This window comes from Galendromus occidentalis, unplaced genomic scaffold, assembly GCF_000255335.2.
Source record: "Galendromus occidentalis unplaced genomic scaffold, Mocc_1.1 scf7180000076318, whole genome shotgun sequence".
In the NCBI taxonomy this organism is placed as follows: Eukaryota; Metazoa; Arthropoda; class Arachnida; order Mesostigmata; family Phytoseiidae; genus Galendromus; species Galendromus occidentalis.
Genome location: NW_003804307.1, coordinates 24,023 through 37,291, shown reverse-complemented (window position 1 = coordinate 37,291; position 13,269 = coordinate 24,023). Strand labels below are relative to the sequence as shown.

The 13,269-nt window shown below is 50.3% G+C and overlaps 1 protein-coding gene across 1 annotated transcript in view; it reads left to right on the top strand.

The window, feature by feature from the left end:
- The window catches only part of LOC100906191 (corticotropin-releasing factor receptor 2), a 21,837-nt gene extending 20,446 nt beyond the window's left edge, over positions 1-1,391 (top strand). Inside the window, exon 12 of the mRNA XM_003738724.1 lies at positions 1,275-1,391. Coding sequence (XP_003738772.1) covers positions 1,275-1,391 — 117 coding nt within the window. The remainder of the gene's footprint in view (positions 1-1,274) is intronic.
- Positions 1,392-13,269: the final 11,878 nt, after the last annotated feature.

Genomic DNA, 13,269 nt, shown 5'->3' with positions numbered 1-13,269 from the left:
CATTGTGAATGAATGAACGTGTGTCTATCGCGTTGGGACAAATCATTCCAGAATGAAGAGCTCTCTTTTTCGAGTGCCGCCGCCCAGTGATGGTCTCGAAAAGGAGGATAAGGGAAGCCATCCTTACAATGCCGAATCATGATCATTCTAAGGTTTCGACATTCCATTAAGAACCTCATTTTATTCGTCTTCAGCTAGTTCATCCCCATCATCGTCTAGATGCGGATGCGCGGCCTCGCGATACTCGAAAAATCCTCCATCGGACATGCAATGATTGTTCCTTGGGATCGGCAATATGAGATCTCATCGAGAGAGCAGATCATGTAGCAGCGTTTCTCCTAGGCGGACATGGTCATGGAATCTAATGTACCTTCCATACGCATAGTCGCGATGTTCTTTAATCCTTATATCCTCCACGAGGAAGCGTGGCACTCGGTCATGAGCCGGTTGCCGTCCGAATTGCGGGTTGCCAAGCGGAAAACGACGCCGCACTCGGTGCAGATATCGGACCGTATATCCGATCGAAGTTTGTCGCTTGAGTAATAAGTAGATTTTGATGTCATTCGTCAACATTTCTGAGTTTAGAAAAGCCGATGTCTTCGAAGGTTGCTACCGACCGAATCCCGTTCCCGCAGTTGAGTTCTTTGATCTCGTTTTCCTCAAACTAAAAAGCGTCTTTTGAACAACGGCTGGAGGAAATCTCGTGATACCCTTCGGCGACCGGAGGGTAGTATCGAAAATCTTTCGCAGATCTTCTAACTCACCGAACTACGTGTTCCGCGTTCACGTAGTTCTACGCCCACAAACCGCCTGAGTCCCTGACTCGGGCACCCCGGGGATTTTTTTGTCATGGCACTGTACCTTGAAATGAGTTCTAAATTGACTTGGCTCACATATCATGGCCAAGAGAGAAGTTTTCCTCTGGCAATACAATGCTGGAGCGGGAGCGCCACGAGCTTGATATGAATAGCGGAGCGCAAGAACGAATTCAGCAGTCGTTCCGCTGACACTACCTGCAGTTGGAAGAAGCAATTTGCGGGCGTGTATCACACGGGTCCAGAAAAGACGAGATCCGGACAACAACAACCGAAGGAACTTGGCGGTTCTCCCGACAAACGGAGAATGCTCATGATCTCCCACCGATACCTTTTCCCTTCACGCAATGGGAAAGTTGACCCCGGCTTGCGACTGATGTCCATGGGGATTGGACTGGTCGGAGCGGAGCCTCGAGGGGAGCAGTCCTCCGAATTCTGATTTTCGCTGGTTTCTTGCAGGTTATCCGGAAGTACCCTCCGGACCCGCCTCTGAGAGCCGAAGCAGCTAACCGCATACAAGCCTCACCTTCTGAATGCGATGGGTACTATCAGTCTCAACGAGAAGTTCAACTGTGAAACGCATCTCCTCTATCAGGGAGGTTGAACAAGAATCCCCTGTCGGACTGCCTGTGCATCGATGCTTTCAGCTATTTTTGTTGTTGTTTGTAGACGCGATTCTAGCGCGACGAAGACGAAAAATATTACATATTGTCTCAAGATGAGAGAGGATGAGATTCGGACGGGCTCCAGAGAGAGGAATTCGTTCAAACAAACCAAGCGAAAGTGTTTGTTGTTCGGATGCGGAGCTTCGTCGTGCGTAAATGCGATTCGCCAAATCCGAGGCGAGTGCTGCCGAGAATCAGTCGAGAACGGAGCTCGAATGGGAGAAGGATTCGAAAATTCTAGTGCGAATGGATGTCGAAGCTTTCCAGGGTATATGTATCTTTCATGCTCATCTGGCCCATGTGTGAGAATCGATCCTCGCATGATTCTGGGGATATAGAACAAAAATGCTCCCCAATAGTAAATATCAGATGCATTCGACCTTCATGAATCCGGGCATCGGTTCTCTGTCTAAGGCATCGCTCCGATCGTGAGCACGACCCAATCAGTTTTCTCGGGAAATTATTTAGTGCAAAAGTGGAAATGAGCGGTCCACATAATCGCTACCCTAACATCATATCATGACTGTCTGTGTTTCAATCAAATCGCGGGACTCAGAGACGGAATCCGCGAAGATAATGATTATTCCAAATGGAGTGATCGGCATCCGAATGCGTTAACTTGGAGGAATGATATCCAAATTCGGAAAATGTTTCACAATTATACCAAACCTCCTCTCCCGGGAGCGAGCTGCAGCTCCCCATTGAGACTCTTCGTTTTCCGGCACAAGCGAGACGGACCCTTCCAAACTACGCGCATCAAGCTCACGACTGATATGATTCCCCCCGACTTTCTCCAGGTCGGAGGAAAGAGGAAGGTCAACTCTATTTCTTCGAAGTCCCCGTTGTATTTAAGCTTCTCATCAGATTTTCGCGGGATCATCTACAAGACAGAGAGTGCTAAGTTGCGAACACCATGAGCTAGTGTGACTATGAGCCCGACTCGCATCAATACTAAGTACTTGAGTCGTCACTTGCAAATGTTAGGCAAAAATCTCATCTATTTTCTTAAAGGAGATACATATATGACTTCATGACAGAGGCCCTATCATTTCACTTCTCCGCTATGTGGACGAGCCGGACTCTCTGTCCTGATAGGACAAGACGGCAAATAAATTTTTTGCGAGCGTATCTAGACCATTTTTTTAAGGACGATTCCGGGTCAGGACAGAGTCTACCGTCGAGTTCCATCACATTTTCGCACGATTATTGATCTCGGAACATCGAGCGCAGTACTGTCGAGCTAGGTTAGATCCTGGTCCCCACGTTTCGGTAAACGCGGGAATCCGTCTGCCGAAGATGTCGACTTGGAGCTCCCTTGAATTCCCTGGCGGGGGATCCCTCCTACCATATGGTAACCGAATGAGAACCGAACAACTTCAATCATATCCCACTTTATCCGCCTCGGTCTCAAAAGGTGTTCCGAGAATTCCATCAACGAGGCTCATCATGGCACTCGATAGGCATTGGGAAGACAGCCACCCCGAGGACGATCGAGGGAGCGGAGGCCGAACATCTTTCGCGAAGTATGAGGGCTCAGGCAGACGTGCCGCGAGTCAATTTCGAGTGCTCTTTCGACGCGACGGACATTCGGATCGAGCGACTCGTGGTCTCGCGATTTCATTTAAGAGACTTACCCCCCATTCTCATACTCCTCTCGTCATGCACATACCAGCTCAGATGTATGTGTGGTCAGGGAACCGGCTCCTGGGAACAAGGAGAGACATGGGGAACACAGAGTCACTGGCCTGTTAAGAGCTCCAGCGAACACGCAGCCACGTAACCCATTTCGGTGCCGCAAATCAGTCAGTTTTCGCTCCGCTGGAACTCTCCCGAGCCGTGCAAAGAGACTTCAGACAATCAGGCTCAAACACAGTGTTGGTTAGGTTGAGGGCGAGCGTTATGAGAGCGGAAAGTCCGGCCAAGATCAATCCAGAAGAAAAAGTAGTCTCGCCGCGCGCTTTTCTTCGCCGTGACACACCCTGATGATTTATCATCGTGGACAATAGACGACGTCCCAGATCGAGCGGAGCGTGCCGACGTGAGAAATGCCGTGCAAAACTTCGTGAGCATACTTAGTCGGTTTCAATGCAATGCTTGGCAGTATCTGTCAATTGAGCGCTCCCTCGATGAGTCGTTCATCAACGGGTTCGCCGAGGTGAGTGATGTTCATTATTCCACTGGACAGAGGGCTATGCTCGTTCGTCTAGGATCGGAATGTTGATCGCTCATACTCTGACAACTCCTCGAATTCGCGCTATTCCCAGATTGGGGCGCCCTTGAAGCTCTTTCTCATATTTTACTCCGATACAAGAAGATTTTCTCACGAGCGAGGTATCGACTAGGACACGGGGCTCATTACCATGTAGGAGTCCCGGATATAGCGAATGCTCCGTACACCGTACGTTTCGTGAAACTCGGCTTACAGAGAACCCCTTGCACAGCGCACCTTCTGTATAACGAACCGCCTCCATCAGCCATTCAGATTATCGTAACTTTTGGGTTGGATCGTGGATTTATCAAGTCGTCGTCAGGGGAGCTCTCGGGACTCGACGTTACCGGCGACGGTATCGTTGGAGCTCTAGGTATATCGCATCCAAGCGAGTCGGTGCAGGCACGGTCTCAAATGTGACAGGTCGCATCCGCGTATATCTCGCTATGCAGATGCGAGAGAAAATTTGTCTTGGCTCACGGCTCCTCCCCGGTGCAGTTCCGATCGCAGCTGAAGTTCATGGCTCCCGGTGGGGTCTCTTTCCAGCAGGGGACTCGTACTCTAGCCTACCGTTCCCCGTCACACCTCTCACCGCAGTAATGGCTTCATCAACGATTGCAATCACGAGGCTGAACGGGAAAAGAAAACAGAACCCTCGCCGGGGTGAGTGCTACTCGAGCTGTGAGCAGCATGTCGATTCCGTTTCTTCCGTTGAGAAGACGAGAGAGGAAAACGCAACCTGACTCAAGCTCTACGTGGGGAAATCAAACTAGAACAGCCCGACTTGACGCTGCCTGGCCCTTGCAAGGAATCGTGATGCTGAGCAGTTCCCTGTTCCGGGGCAGTATCGCGGTGTCAAGAATCCTAACCCTAGAAGGGTTATTTCCCCGTTTTGTCAAGATGTAAACCCCATCGAGGAGGTGTGGAATCCCTCTCAAGGCTCGCAAAGCAGTGACATCTAGTTTTCCGCATGATCCGTGCGTGAATCGGACTTTCTTCCCTTAGGCTCGAGTGTCGGAGTTCGACACAGACCGAGCTGCGAGCCATGTCTGGCTCGGATCATCGGCGTCGCATTATTCGATATAAATAATTCCATTCATGGAGGCCGGATATCACGGGAAACGGTCAGCAACTTGTCGGAACACTGGGCCGGCTCAATGCCTGCAAGCCATCAACTTGCCTGTCGCCCTGGGGGACCTTTGTTCCGCGAGATTATGCTTTTCGCTTATTCCAACTGAATATTACCTGCCGGCGGAGCCCGACCGGAAAATGAGCACTATGTTTGCGGAGAGGCAACCTTATGCACGGTCCGAGTCCTACTCGCGAGGCGAGAACATTCACACGGCGGCCGCAAAGATCATGCGAACGCACCGGGCACTCGGGCAGCAAGATACTCCGGAAACATCACCCCCTATGGACTATTTCGCTCGGACCTGATTCTGTGATCGCTCCATGGCGGGGCGTACGCAGGGGGGGAGAGGGCTAAAGGGGCTATAGCCCCTCCCAGATGGTCCCTTCGTAATGCTGTAGTATAGGAGCGAATCGCTATATTGGATTCCAGCCCGATGCGGAGACCCGATCTAGTCTCCCCCCCTCAAGAAAAATCCCGCGTTCGTCACTCGCTACATGGCGAATGATGCCGTTTTACGCCTATGTGGCCCCGGAAAATGAAAAAATTCTCCTGTATTCACTGTGAAGTCAGAGCTTGCATGACCCGAAGATTTGAAAATCGAGCTGTCGAGCCCGATATGGTACTCTAGGGTCTCATATGTCATGAATCATGAATTTACAGACCTGATATTCCTTGACAGGGTACGCGAATTTGATTGAGAATTCTTCGCTTTGAAGACCACTCAACAACTTATCCAATGCGTCGCGATCATTGCCAAGAAGTTGCAGGAACATGGGTGCGGTGGTTCGTAGGAGCTCTTCCGCTACCTTCGAGAGGTCGCATGATGATATCCACAGGTTTCATATGGGACTCCGGAATATCAAGCAGGAATTGCGTGATCATACGGAGAAAAATCTCACCTCGTCGAACGCAGTACACCACATTTCGTCGGTGGCATCCTTGACCAAGATTCTCCCGTGAAAACGCCAGATGAAATCATTTCTAGGGAATCGGCATTTGGAGCAGAAATAAGTCATATCACTCAGAAGCTGCAGCTTTTTGTAGCAATTCGCTTTCGAACATGATTGGTATGCGATTGGATTTCGAACGAAGGTCGCGATTCCCACCCGGTTCAAAAATATCATCGGAGGCTTCGGAAGATTTTCTGCTTGCAATTTGACATTTCCCCGTGCCTCTTGGAAAGACGAGTTTTTCTCGCTGACGGACTGTCGTTCAACGATATCGAGTACAGCGCGACTCGTTCTTACCGTCCCCCACCATTGAATCCAGTCCAGGAAGCGTGGATTCTCTGCATCGGAATCCATTTCCGAGGTGAGTTCGAAGTTCAAACTCATGCTCCCCCGGGAACTATTGCAGCGAACGCGTCTGAAGAACACTGGTTCGTGTTCCGCCATGGGCTCGTTAACGGCCTCATTCCAATGAGAGATCTTCATCGGTTTGAGGTCTTCATCGAGGATACGGATCTCCTGTTTTAGAATGGGCTGCATCGCCGCGATATGAATGATGACTCCGCACACATTTACCAATTCATTGGTTGGAATCGTTACGGCAGTCCCCAATTTGAGGTAATCAGTAATCAGGGTTCTCCTTCACTATTAGAGGCGTCACATCCGTTCGGCAATGGAGCTTCGTCATCGCATTCATGACAATTTTGAGTTTGCCTGCCGTACAATTGAATCTGGCGTTAGCATGGCGAACATTGAAATTTTCCATTTCGAACACGGAGTTTTTCACGAGGATGTCTTGAAAATTATCGCTCAGCTCATTGAAGGCCACCACACGAATGTCCGACGTCTCATCGACAATCACACACGAGAAAAGTTTGCCCTTGTTGTAAGGCTTGTCCTATGTGAAAACCGCGTTTTTAGACTGAACTCGGAAACGAATTCTATGTTCCGAGGTTCTGGGCACTAGAGTGTTCAATGGTTGACACGGAGGACTAGGAAGCTCTTTAGTCCTATCAGTGGTGGAGGGTCCCGCCATCGGTGATTCTGGCTCCGAGTCGTAGGCCATCAACGATCGTGCAATCGGTGATCGTGCTGTCTCCGACTCCGAATTCTCCATCGAGATGCCAATCGGTGAGCCAGGACTTTCGGATACGTCGGAATCCCCGACCGCTGGTTCTTTGATGATGGAGGGTTCTTCATTGCCTCCCGTCATGAAATCGAGGCATGTTCTTCGAGTAGTCGAAGATGGTACCCCCATCTCTCGGGCTGCTTCGGGTGAAAATTTTCGATCAACTACCGCTTATGATCATGAATCATGAGTTCAAACTTCCAATAAATAATATTTTTCGACGTAGGACTGCGTCCCAGGTCGCACAGATACAGGGGCACTGCAAAAAGTAAACAAATGCGACGGAAGTAGTGTAACGGATACCGGAACTATTGCGGTTTTCCCCCAACGTAGGACTCTATGGGAGAAAGCGGGTAAGCGCGGTCAATAACCGCGGTTCTCCATGGAATATGCGTTTTTTTTTATCTCTGTGAAGCCTAAATGGCACTCAATAGACGTCATAATTATGAGGATTTCGCTGTACAGGCTGGGGTGATTTGCTGGATCAAGAACCCCAAGGTGTCGAAAAGTCGATAGTTTCCCCGTGCCAGATGTTGCCAGCAAACCCATCCGCGACATCCGTAGAAATGTACCGAAACCATTCATGCATCCGGTACAAGATCCAATACATTTTCCTGGGCAGCGTCCTCAATGAAGTAATTCTACGTCAAAACAGAGCTTTTCGGGACGTCGAGACTGGGAGACCGAGCACTCTTTTCCGAACCGTGTGTAAGATCGCCGCAACCGTCGTTTCCATGAGATTCCGGGGAAGTTAATTTTCAGGCGGAGAATAGTCGCTGTATTGAACGTATGCTTTTCGTCACTCGCAATGATCATGAGCGTTTCTCTCCGCGTCTTCTTCTACTCCATGGATCTGTCATCAGTTCTTAGGATGACGTGAGTACAGTCCACGATCGGACGTATCCGACCTTCGCTGAGGTCGCCAGGGCGAGTGGTTACCTGGAGGCCGATGTCCTCTTCCGCCATTGTTTGCAAGAAGCTGCCGACTTGAGAATGCCTCCTGAATCGTGGGGGTCATCCGGAAGTTTCCATGACTCATGGCATCGCTCGGAAGCTTTCGGAACCTGGACGTGATCATCGTGTGATTCTGCCTTCGAGCATCCCCCATCGAAGAACACTACTGTTTTTCCCGTGGATTCGGATTCCCATCGTACCCAAGGAAGTGAGAAGTGAAAGTAGGTCAAGCTCATTTGGTCAAGCGCGAAAACCTGTAGTCTACGGAATTTTGCAAGCGCTGGATCATCTTCTGGGTCAATGTTACTACATTGACGGCCGCGATGGTAACGGGAGAACTTTTGTGTGCACCACAATCTATCATTAGGCTACGTCAGTGGAATTCGCTGTCGTCAATGTAGCCTGGACTGGAATCGCCGCTAATTCGTTGCCTGGAGGTCGGACCGTACGACCACCTTCCCTTCAATAGTCGAAGACAAAAGTCGCTCCTCTAGCATGAAACGTGAGTCCTAGGAGCCGCAAGCCCTGCGAGCCACTGATATCATTATTTGGGATGAAGCTCCCATGGCCCCGAGGACATCCTTAGAGACAGTGAATCCACTCCTGCAAGACATCAGGAAAAACACCGCATCTCCCGCGGGTGAAATCGTTGTGATAGGAGGATATTTCCGACATATTCTGCCCGTCCTGACGAGAGGATCCCGAAGCCAAATGGTGGGAGCCTGCTCGAATCGTGGTCAAACTTCCGCATTTTCCAGTTTCTGCGCAATAAGCGAGTCTCACAAGGGGAGTGCACACAGTGATCATGGCCGATCGAGCTGAAATTTTGGTCATAGGATCCTCTACCCTAGAGTAGTTCAAAACTAAAATATTAGCTGCGTATGGCCACTTTAAGGCCTCTAAAAAAATCGTCAAAAATGGGACCCTTCAGCATTGAGCCTATGGGAATCTGGAAGAATTTTACGTTACAGGTGTTGTCAAGGGTTCGATTTCAAAACTAGTGGAAGGGTTACCCCGATCGCGCTCAAATTTTTTGCAGAGATCATTAAGATCATTGATTTTGTGAATTTTCGCGCCGTTGCCCTGAGACACTTCGTTGTTTCTTTCCCTACACTTCCTACGAATCAAAGGATGTCAGCTCGACAAATCGAGACGAAGATCGCTGACGCAATTTTTGCTAGCCTGCCGTCTTACGACAAAGCGTATGTGATCGGAGCGGAGGAGGTCGACGATATCGAGGATTCAAAATTTCAAGACGAAGACTACGTTGCTGTGTATGAAGACTTCGGCGACGAGAGAGACTTCTGCTCGTACGAGTATGTTTTCCGCGTTCTAGAATACGCAGAGAAGCATCCAACTCATACATTCAAGACCATACGGACGAAGTTCAGGAAAGTGAAACAACCGTGCTATACTAGTCGCTTCCGTGAGTATCACGCCGAGTGCGGGACATGGAGGGAACAACTCAAGCAGTTTGCCCAATAAACAAAAGAAACTTTCTATCTCGCGCGGGCGAATTCGCTTCCCGTTCATGATGACGACATTCGAAGATGGGCCCTGCACAAGGCGCAGGAGTTGAAGCTGACAAGATTTTCCGCTTAACATCGGTGGATTCAAAGTTTCAAGAGATGCTATCCGATGTCGTCGAGGAGGATCAACAAACTGAAGCCGTGACCATGCTCTACGAATGCAATTCCTTGCATACAGTCATTTCCAACATTCGGAATTCCGCAGCATGTGGCTGTGCGGGTGGCGGGAAGGCGGCTTCGACGTGCCGTCAATACCTTTCCCGAAACTCGCGGACATGCTCTTCTGCACCGACCCGGCCTGCAGTGTATGCCACGCTTCACCATTCATTAAGTGTATTCACTGCAAGGTGACTGTCTGTGTCAAATAGTTCTTCGTTGATTATTATCATATCCATTGAGAATTTCATTAAAGCTTCCATAGGCTCAATGCTGAAGGGTCCCATTTTTGACGATTTTTTTGGAGGCCTTAAAGTGGCCATACGCAGCTAATATTTTAGTTTTGAACTACTCTTGGGTAGAGGATCCTATGACCAAAATTTCAGCTCGATCGGCCATGATCATGTTCTGCACTCCCCTTGTCAGAAGATGGGGGACGTTTCCGAAAGTGGCTCCAGGGAGAAGGTGATGCCAGCCTGACCACCGCTGCCGTCGAAGAGCGAGTCGGGTTCCTGAAGACGACGATTGATTACACATTATATGACGTGCCAATGGTTCCTAGTGAGGCGGAGCTCTCGAGAACTCGATGAAAAACTTCGGCTGCGGAGCTCTCACATAACCCTACAGGACGATTCTTGTTCCTTCGTGAGCACATTCTGTCTTGTGCTTCACGGAAGACACGGAACGAACGATACCATCAGCAACGCGTGCGCCAGGTGCAAGGCCGCGCTGACGGCGCGGCGTGTAGACAATAAGTCCCAGATAGATTTTTGATTGGAGGAGCTTAGCCCTCGTCGATGCAACGCACGCTAGTCGGGAACCAATGTTACACAGATCTCGGGGACAGATATTAAGACTCGTTCCCAGCGTCCGCATCGAGGCGACCTCGCGCTTTCGGAAACATTGCAGTGGCATCGAGTCGATAGGATGAACGCTCTCGAGCGAGGTTTTCCGGGCCCTAGAAACCTCGCAGCGCTGTCAATTTTCGTTCTTATAGATGAGGTTGTGTCGTCATCTCCACTGGCCCGTCAAGGATTCGGAAGATATTCCCCTGCGTATCTTGGAGCTCGCGTTTTCTGCAGGTGCACGGAGAGCACAGAGATTCAGGTCCCTAGCAACAGGATGGGGTGCGACAATGGGAGGTCTATTTGTGATTCACTTAGTCTAGACATTATTCTGAATTCCTCAACGAAAAGATTCGCGCTTAGGTTCATTATGCCCGGACGCGGCAGGGATCCATAATGGATGAGGTTCCACTTGTGGGCGGATTCGCTCTGCATCGGCAGAAGAGATTTTCACGACACGCTCATTCATAATTCACGCCCTCTCTCAAGGAGTCGCATCCTGCACGGTCCTCGTGCTCCCTCAGAGTAGGAGAGAGCGAGAGCCGATCACTGATCTCATCCATGCGCGACCCAGGGGAACACCGACATCTCGTGGCCTGCGCGTCGAGCTCCCTCGATCCCGAAGCGATGCTCGTCGATTTCATTTGTGCTGCAGGCCATGAACTTCGGTGAGTTTTGATTTTCTTCCCGAACCTCGAAATCCGATGTTTCGAAGGCAAGCTCTGCCGAGCATCTATCAGGGCGGGGCCTTAGACGATCGGTGTCTGCTCCGGAAATTGAGCTGGAAAGGCAGTAAGCCCGAATGTCTCGACACAGGCACAGGCTGACAGGTCGGAAATTCGGCTTTGGAAAAACTGCCGCGAAAATTTTCAATTCCGTGCGCAGACTCGGCGAGCCGTGAATGCGCGAGAGCATAATTGAGGCGCCTTCGATTGATATCGTTCCGAGATCACGGGCCGGATGAGGGTAATGATATCTCCGATCGCAGCCTGGAGCTGTCGAGCTGAATAGAGAGCCTGCGTCTACAGTGCGTATTTTATACGAGAGCAGACTATCTTCCGAAACGAGTGAAGCCCGAAGGTAAGATCGATTGAACGATCGGAGAACGCGCTCCTGCCTCTCTGGCAGCTCAGAGATAGGTAGCTTGTCAATGACAGTGATCAATAAGCCTCTCTGAACTGAGTGTCGGCTGCGGAGCATGTAATGATCGCTCACGAACCCCGTGGCCAAGGAGAACCAGCGTAAATTCGCGAGTAAGGATTGGTTCCATCTCGATTTGCTCGAGATTCCTTGACTGTCTGTCGTTACGCCGGATCCGCCCTTGGACCTCGATAGCTGCCTCGCGAAATCAGTGGAGTCGAGCGCGAGCGAGTCTTTCATCTGCATTGCTCTCACCTCGCTCGCGAGAGTCCCACCACTGCATAAGGTGAGACGTGTGGTGCAAACATACATATGTATAAGAGTAAAAAAAGAGTATTCTGCCACAAAAATACGGCTCCTTGTCCGAAGGTCTCGCAGCGCGTCATAGGACGCTAATTTATTCCGAGTTGTCATCAATGTTCCTCCACGTTCTTCTCTGTCTCGCATGACCTCCATGAGGATGCAGAAATCGTAGCTCTTCCATGAAGATTTGAGCCGCTTCATCATGCGCTTCATCAGGCTTGGGCTGCTCGACGCCGAGCTATGAGCTACACAACAAGCCTTGATCGCGGCAGAGTAAGGTTTCTCATTTTTCCCCGACTCTCTTTGATGGTGGAACCGCTCTGCAGCGGCGAGTCGATGCGCTTCGTCTCACTGTCGCTCCTAGCGTTCCGGGAAGCTTCACGAGACTTGACACGATCGATGTCCGCGAACCTGTCAATAGCAGAACGCGACCGAAATCGTCACTCGTTCCGCTGTGGAATGGGAAGGAAGGAAAAGGAAAAAGAAGAAAAAAAATGCTCTATCGGGGGACTGATGTTGCGAACGCTATACCGACGTCGAGTAGCTGGAGTTCAGGAGAGTACATCTGCCAGGGACAAAAAATTAAAATTAAGTTCCACCAATCCTATCCTAATGATAATGGTTAAGCTCTCCCGAGGCTTTTCTAGAAGAATCGACGTTGCAGGGCAGGACGCGCGCTCCATTAGAGGCGTATAATCGGGAAAATCACTCAGGATCCATGTTATGAATGTTTGCTGATCATTCGTTCAGGGCCACCCTCATCTTCGATTGTCTTCACGGAATTTTTCGATGACTCTATGCTCCGAACTAGATCAGCATTGAGAGCGATGATACGGCTTTGTTGTGTTTAGATGACGATTCTTCGGAGCGCGTCACGATCAGGAAGACCCTCGGGGTCGGGTATCGTCGGCACGGCGGTGGCGACGCTACGGAAGATACTTTCTGTTTCACTTACAGTGGAATAGAAAGTTGCTGCCATCGCCGTTGCGGTCCGGAAACGGCGGACCAGCGGCTCATGTGAGAGGAAACATATAGCGTCATTGTCTACTCAAGTCATTTGCGTTGGGGTCCTGCCTCAAACTTATAATGCCTGACTGTTCTCTCAAACTACGCAATGGCTCCTTGAATGGGGAACCGCGCGTGCCGTCGGGCGGAATTCGTCAGAGTTTCGCCATAGGGGCTGCCGCAGGGTTGCCCTTCCCTAGGCGCCCGTAATTAATGAAAGCAATATGAACTTCCCGAAGACGAAACCCCGAGAAGCCAATTCGGGCTTACAGACTTCTTTCGCATCGTTCCCGCATGGGGGAAAGGGGGATGGGGGACATCGGTCTAAGGCGCTGCCTCTCCCCTTGGTGGTATCGGGGCATCTTCCAAGTCAAGAGCAGACTGGGGAGAACGACCGAATGGGATATGATTTAGCAGCTCTGATCGAGAGCTCTCCTATC